At 53.9% G+C, this 7,594-nt stretch overlaps 1 protein-coding gene across 1 annotated transcript; it reads right to left on the bottom strand.

Moving 5' to 3' along the window:
* Nucleotides 1-222: 222 nt before the first annotated feature.
* On the bottom strand, nucleotides 223-3,886 carry MVB12A (multivesicular body subunit 12A). Its single transcript, XM_065874707.1, has 9 exons — nucleotides 3,707-3,886; nucleotides 3,479-3,577; nucleotides 3,250-3,346; nucleotides 2,129-2,255; nucleotides 1,650-1,769; nucleotides 1,453-1,559; nucleotides 1,161-1,222; nucleotides 790-846; nucleotides 223-602 (listed from the first exon to the last, which is right to left on the bottom strand). Exons 1-9 carry the CDS (start codon nucleotides 3,794-3,796, stop codon nucleotides 540-542), a joined length of 822 nt encoding a protein of 273 aa, XP_065730779.1. The 5' UTR covers nucleotides 3,797-3,886; the 3' UTR covers nucleotides 223-539.
* Between the last annotated feature and the right edge of the window lie 3,708 nt (nucleotides 3,887-7,594).

Here is a 7,594-nt window from a genome sequence, read left to right as displayed (position 1 = left end):
TTACTGTTACGCGCAATGATGGAGGGGCGGGACCCGGTCCCCTCTGTGATTCGGAATCCCGGCTCAGGCACTCGCTGAGCCTCAGTTTCTCCCTCTGTAGAATGGGAGTGGTGGCAGCGCCCCCTGCCCTCCAGGATTTCACCCGCTTGCTGGGTGTGCGTCCGTCCCTGGCTCCTGCGAGCCACAGAGACCCACAGTCAGAATGGAGACTACAGACGGCCCGGACAGCGTGGTGTTTTATTTCCTGGAGGGAGGACGCCCGCGTGGCCTCCAGGCACCAGCGAGTTTTGACACAAATGACTTGAAGGCACTGGTTTCCGTCCAGCCCCTACCCCTTGCCTTGCCCATCAGGGCCCGGGGGGCAGGGAGACCCATAACCAGCAGACCGCTCCCGGCCCCTCCTCCAGGGCTGCTGCTCCGCTGGGTGGCTGAGGGTCCATAATGCCTTACGCTGCCAAGGCTCCCAAGATTCAATGCGGTGGGCAGCTGCCGGTCCGGGGCTGTCAGGCAGGGGACTCTTCCCTGGGGCCGGTGAGGGGCTAAGAGACGCTAGGGGGCAGGCGGGCAGCTGCCGTCTTCTCCACCACGAAGCCGTAGTTGTACTGGGGGGGTGGGGAGTGGGGTGAGCGGAGAGCACAGAGCGAAGGAGGAGCCACTGGGGTGCCAGAGAAATGGTGGGGCATGGGGATCTGGAGCCCTCGAGGTGGGTTATAGCTGGGAGAGAAGAGGGACCCAGGGGAGACTGGGGGGGCTGCACCCCCCCAACCCCACCCCCTCCCCTGCACCCACCTCCTCCTCAATGTCCGCCAGTGACTTGATGGTCAGATCAGCAAAGGCAGAGAAGGCCTGGCAGGCAAGGGGCATGTCAATCTCGGGCAGGGACCCCAACGTGGAACCCCCGTTCCCTCGTCTGAAAGGAGGGGCCCCCTCAATATTTGCCTGAATGTCCTCTCCTCTTTCCTGCCATCATCTCTCGCCCCCAGCATCCAGCTGCTCCTCCTGACTCCCCCATTCCAGGAGACCCTCCCGCCCACTTGCCTTGGCCTCCAGCCTCCTCTCACCCAGGAACTCCCCTCTGTGCTGAGGTGCTGGTTACACAGACGATGCTCCCTGATTCCTGTTGCCTAGAACGCAGTGGGGAGGGGCGGACCCGGACTCACCAGGGGACCACAGCTCTTGCCCTCGAATCGGGGGTGCAGCGTGAAGGGAACCCCATCCATGGCTGAGGAAAGCAGGTCGGGGGAAGGAGCTGAGGCCCAGGAGACTTGAGGCCTGCCCACTCCCCACCCTGAGAAGCCCATCCTGGAGGTCTCGGCTTTTCCCAGTCTTGACAGAATGGGGGAAGCCCAGGCCTGGTCCAACCCTGCCCTTGCACCTTCCTGGCTGTACAATCTCGGGCCAGTCTAGCCCCACCCCCACCCCAGTGCCTCAATTTCCCTGCTCTGTGCTCACCTGAGATGCCGTAGAGGTTTGAGGCCTCGTAGATGGAGTCGCTCCTCCGAAGTGTAGACGCCCGAGAGCCCAGCCTCGAGAGCGTCCGCTCTGGGAAGCCACCCTTGCTGGTGTTGGCAGGATGACCCAAGTCAGAGGCCTGATAGCCACCGCCCCCCACCCCATGGTCGCTCCCATCCCTGAGCCCGAGGACTCACCTGGGCTGGCCAGGTGGGTCCAGGGAGAGGTCTCTCATGTCTCGGCTGAGAGCTCGGGGTTTGGGCACTGGCCGCGGGGCCTTGGCCTTCTTGCACCAGATGGCGAAGCCCCCCATGTCCCTAGAGGAGGAGAAAAGAGAGAAGGGGCTCTGGCCCAGTGTGCAGCCAGGGCTGAGAAGAGCTGCCAGGGGAAGGCAGGCCTCCGGTGACCTCACATCTCAGCCCACACGCGCGGCAACATACTAACTAGTATGATGGGTGCAGTCACCATACCGGGTGCTTCAGACACACCAACTCATTTGGTTCTCACCATCACCCTACGAGATTGGTACAACTGTCCCCACCTTAACATGTGGAAACTGAGGCACAGAGAGGTGGCAGAAGGGACGGAAGGACTCATGGGGGTCCCTGAGGGTCAGAGGGGTATTGGGGTTGGGGGGTTGGGAGGCCAAGGAAGGAGGGCTGGGGGGTGGCCCTACCCTACTCGCAGGTATCCAGGCACCGTCTTGGTTTTCCCACTCAGCCGGACGTCAAAGACAGCTGTGTCCGCGACCCCCAAGGGCACCAGCTTCACACACATGCGTTTCTTCTTGGACATGGAGGCCTCTGGGAGTGAGGGACAGGGGGAGAAAAGGGGAGAAGCAGGAAAGGGGTCCAAAGATGGCTCCAGGAGAACGCTCGCCAAGGTGCTGTTTAAGGCAGCCATCTGGATGGAGCTGGGGCAGCGGTTACATCATGAATGGTAAAGCCATAGGAGGGGAACCCATGAAGCTTTTAGGAGCCATTGGGGCAGGCTCATCTTTGGTGAAATGGAGGAGCATTCATGGGGTGGCCATGGGCACCACAGTGAGGGTGGGTAGCTGTGGGATCAGACATAACTGGTTACCCATCCTGGCCCTCCAGACACACTTTCCCTCAGCCCTCTAATCCCGAGGTCAGCAAACTACAACCTATGAGCCAAATCCGTTTTTGTCTGGCTCATGAGCAAAGCATGGCTTTTACATTTTTAAAGGGGTATATATTATATATATGCAACAGAAACCATCTGGGCTGGAAAGCCTAACATATTTACTACCTGGCCCTTTACAGGAAAAGTTTGCCAAGTCCAGTACCAGTAGATATATGCTGAGAGCCAAATATAAATGACAAGACATGGAGAGGGCATAGAGAGGCAGGGAGAGCCTGATGGTTAGAAAGCAGAGCAGTCGGGTCTGGGAGAGCAGCTCCAGGGTAACCGGAGCCCGTGTGCAAAAGCATGGAAGTGGAAAATAGAACTGCGCGTGGATCGGCTTAGCTACAGTGTAAGAAGAAGGCGTAGTAGTAACAGTAATAAAACAGGTCACATTGACTGAACACTTACTCTAGAACAGAGACTGTACCGATGGCACATTTTTACGCAGGGTGGGGTACATCGTCCCGCCCTAGATCAGGGCTCTGAGTCCTCAGCCAACACTGTCATTACCCAGTGCATCAAGGGGGCGGCCAAAATTCAAAAATCGCATGCCTGTGGTCCCTCCATTCCTTTCCTGGACCCTCCCCGCAGAGACGCGAACGTGCCCCTGACCCCCTACCCCACTCCCGCCTTCGACAGGGGACTCACTGGAGTCCAGGGGGTCGCAGACCGGGAAGAATCCCGGCGGGAGGGGGCTCTTGTCCACCAGGACCTGGATATCGACCACCACGTTCTCCTGTGGATTCTGGCGGGGGGAGGGGAGGGGATACATCGAGAATCACTCAGCAGCAGGGACCGTGTGCCTAGCATAGAGCCCAGCGAATGGACAAAGGGGAGTGGGAGGACCCCGGGGACTCCGAAGGTGAGGGCCCCTTACCTCTAGGCTGCCCAAAGGATTGAGACACAGGAAGTAGCCGGATTTCTGCCCGAAAGTCTTGCCGAAGCTGGCGGGCGCCCCCTCCACAGTGCAGGAGATCTACAGCGCGGATGCGGGTCAACGCCAGGCTCTTACCCGGCCGCAGCCGACTCTGCCCCCATTCAACCCCCGGCCCCTGGTGTCGCCGCCTCTCTCCCTATTCGTCCCTGGTCCCCTGATATTGCTCACCGCACTGAACCCCCGCGGCGGGGGCCCCGAGGCCGACGACCAGGCCAAACCAGCCAACGGGGCCGCGTCGGCCCCGGACCCCGGATCCATCCTCCAAGCCAAGCACCGAAGGCGGGGGACGGTCTCTGACCTCCTAGCCGCAGCTGGACTACGGAGTTCGGGCAAGTCTGAACTACAACTCCCAGACGGCCTTGCAAGACCGGGGGACCGGAAGCGCCGTATGAGCGTGCCGGGGAAGCCGCCGGCCAATCGCGTAGGGACAAGCAGCCACACCCTTCATGCCCACCCTCCGCCCCACCCAACCCCCAACCCCACGGTGGGCCTTTGAGCGACGTTTGCGGAAAACTGTCTCGCTTTCTTCTCACGCCCAGCAACTTCTGCCGGAAATGTCTCGCTAGCTGCAAACCAAAACTACATTCCCCAGAATTCCTTGCGGTTTCAGCCTCTACTCCAGAGATACGGTCGGTGTTTCACGGAAATTTGGGGGAAAAATATGAAAAACTCGCAATTCTAGCTCCAGGAGGTCATCCGAAAGGACACTTTCATGTGTTATGCTGCGATTAGTCCAACGAAAAATACGGACCAATTTGAGCCATGAAATCTTCGTGTAACTTGAGGAATTATTCACAGATACAATTAGTTTTTTTTAAATGTTATAAAAGTATTTAGCATGGCTACATGCTTTTACACGCCTCAGGGGGAAATATGGAAAACTAGGGAAGAGAATATTATCTACTCCTGTATATTTTCCAATTTTTTACAATATCCTGGGTTAGCCCACTGCCTGTTTTTTGTACCACCTGTGAGAAAAAAAAAAATAATGGTTTTTATATTTGTGATGAAATAAAATTGTTTTTAAGGCAGGACAAAAAAACTTTTAACATAAAATTCTCTCTGCCGTTTGGGCCACTACCTGCTCCCCTTTAGCGTGCATTGTGCGTCTGCATTATACGTTAACTAGATATCCTTAACACAGGAGTGCCTGCTTGAAAGAAAAGAGCTTCTGGCGCCAGGAAGGTAGCTCCTAAGGAAATAACATTTCTTTCTCCATCCTGTAAAGGGTCATGATAACCCACTACTCACCTTGTATGTGCAGATCTGGACTACGTAAACTGTCAAAACCTTGACTCAAAAACTATACAACTGTGCTTTGACCTCTAACCGGTGGAACAGTCCTCAGAACTTCCTGAAAGACTTTCTTTCACGTTACAATCTCAAGACTATGGGGTCCTCTTGAAGTACCCCATTATTCCCACTGCTTACGAGGAACGTTGGTTCCCAACCCCAGGAGTTCCCCAGGTGAAATTTGAAACTGACCCCCATACACAGAAGGCAAGGAGAAACCAAAGAAAGAGGCAGACCACTCAGGATTTGTAGGTGGCAGGTTTAACAAACGAGGGAACTTATCTACGAGGCTTGTCTCAGGCAGCCACAAGATGAATAGATCTCCACACTGAGATAGGAAAGGGGCAGGGCACAACCTTTAAAAGAATGACATAGCCATTGAGGACACGACATAAACTGGTTATGATCTCGGAGAGACGGCAGTGAGTGGTCCTGAAGAGAGATCTCAGTTCCCTGCCCAGGAATTGAACCTGGGTAACCTGAATGAAAACCAGGAATCCTAGCCACTATACCACCAGGGGCTAGAGGCTAGAAGCAAAGGGGCCCTGGCTGTTTCCCCCATTTGAAAGCAGGAATGTTTCAAGGAGGCAAAAATTGTAAAAACAGGTACAAAGTTTATTATTAGAGACACAGCACCGTGGTGTATAGGAGGGCACACAGAGAAGAAGTTTATTTATTTAAATCAGGCAGAAATACAGAATACACAGAAAGCTAGGCAGAAATACACACCTAGAGAGAAAGGGTACGGGCCACCTCTCTAATGAGGAAGAGTGCAGTAAAGAGCTGATACAAATCCCTTATATAGGACAGTCCTTCCGGGTCTTTGTTTATCTTTGGCCAATTATCTCATTTCTTTTCCCACATCTGACCTGTTCTAGGTCATTCCCCAACATGCGTGCACAACTTTTTGCTAAGATGGATCTCACCGCAAAGGCCTGTGGGTGCATGTCCACACTTATGGGGTGGTGCCCCCTCCCTTTTTGACCCCCAAGGAGCCTTCCTGAGCATGTGCAGACAGGGAAGTTTTCCTTAACCTCAGGAGTTGTCATCTTATCTTTTTACTTCAGCAGAGCTCAGCTTCTGCCACCAGCTTTGTCCTTGGAGTGTCTGGGTGAGAACAAAGCTTCAATTTTACTCCACTTGACAAACACCAGCTGTCCAACCCAGGGGCCCATCTATCTCCTACCTCAGTTAGAACCAACTAGGTCCAAGATGGCGGAGGAGTCGACTTCCACTAGACCTTGAGCCTCAGTATACACTAATTGTAATACATCAGTAAGCTAAATGTCACACCCACAGGCGCCCTGACAGTTCTGAGGCCTACCGTAAAAGGCCAAAAAGTTGGCGGTGCCCAATTCCTGGAAATCCCCTCCCCTTCCCCAAAATAGTTGGAATAATCTTCGCACTCATTAGCCTATGAAATTACCCACCCCTATAAAAACTGACAACCCCATATCCTGGGGCCTCTTGCCTTCTGAGATGGCCCACACGCTGTCTATGGCATGTGTATCTCCCTGAATAAACCTTCTTTCACTTTACTATGGCTCGCTCTTGAATTCTTTCCTGTGCAAAGCCAAGAACCCACACTTGGTGGCCGTCCCAGGGACTCACCTAAGACCTGGGATGTGACCATCCTCTCACACCCCACTTTCTCTCCTGCAGCAACACTGCTTACCAGAATCTTAAAAGTTTATATAAAGATCTTAACAGGATTCAGTCGCATATACCGTTCAGATTGTCTCAACAACACTTTACTCTCTCAAGGCTGCATCCTTGAAAATGGCTCCCTTTGTGAGAACAGTGGGTGGAACATACATTCCAAGGATGGAGAGGGGGTGAGTGCCCTCTGGTTCCCTGGGTCCACCTCGAGGGTCAACTGGTAGCCACGTCCTCTCAATGACCTCCTCCTGAAACGGAGCAGGACGCTGTAGTCGGTCCTTCCCCATGTCCTCAGCCTGCCTTTTGTTTGTGGAAAACTTTAGTCGAAGAATAAATTTAATCAGAAAAATGAGAAAATGTAGAAACAAAGGAAAACAGTCTAGCAAGACTAAATAATAATAGTTTAGTCATTAAGCATAGTCAAGGACTTTTAGTTCCTTCTCAAGGGCTATAGATAATATTCTGAGCCATATCCTGTGAGCTATCCTGTAGATACCGAACCCCCCTACCAGGTGGAAGAAGTTCACTACGTGATGACCAGAATGCAGCCAGGACCTAAGCTGCTCCAATTTACGCAATTCCAAGAACCGGCCTCAAAGAAATGGGAGCAAACCCTGGAACTGAAGATTAACTATACTTAAAACAATCAAGATGACGCTGGTCAGACCAGCGATGACCGATTTCACGATGACCGTGAGAGCTGACTGTGCTGTTTCTGCGTGGAGTCCCTACATGCAGGGACCTCAAAGGGAGTTGGCCTTTGGACAGGAGTCCATCCTCCCCGCCCCGCACCCCCCCCCCCCCCCCCCCGTTGCCGGCCTCCAAAATAAAGCAAACTTTCCTTTCCACCAACCTTGTCTCTTTATTGGCTTTTGAGCAGTGAGCAGCCAGACCCCACTCTTGGTTACACTCCAACACTCCGCCCCTCATGACCAGCTCTTACAATTTCACGTGGCCCCCTCTTCCACAGTATGCACTGAGTAGTCAGCCAGGGATTGCATTAGCATTGGAGGTGGCTCTTAGTGGGCTGTGTGGCTGCTCTGGAGGCAGATAGCACAGAGGCAGCATAGGTATGTGGGAGAGGAAACACAGATTAAGATAAGG

The sequence above is a fragment of the Phocoena phocoena genome, chromosome 3 (genome assembly GCF_963924675.1).
Source record: "Phocoena phocoena chromosome 3, mPhoPho1.1, whole genome shotgun sequence".
NCBI classification, from domain to species: Eukaryota; Metazoa; Chordata; class Mammalia; order Artiodactyla; family Phocoenidae; genus Phocoena; species Phocoena phocoena.
This window is presented reverse-complemented; position numbering and strand designations above follow the sequence as displayed.

What these genes read in the sequence shown, in the direction of transcription:
- MVB12A (XM_065874707.1), bottom strand. Translation starts at nt 3,796, where the DNA reads ATGGATCCGGGGTCCGGGGCCGACGCGGCCCCGTTGGCTGGTTTGGCC. An exon ending in CTGCGACCCCCTGGACTCCA is followed by an intron (nt 2,256 to 3,249) that starts GTGAGTCCCCTG and finishes CCTCACTCCCAG; the next exon opens with AGGCCTCCATGTCCAAGAAG. An exon ending in GACCCACCTGGCCAGCCCAG is followed by an intron (nt 1,560 to 1,649) that starts GTGAGTCCTCGG and finishes TGCCAACACCAG; the next exon opens with CAAGGGTGGCTTCCCAGAGC.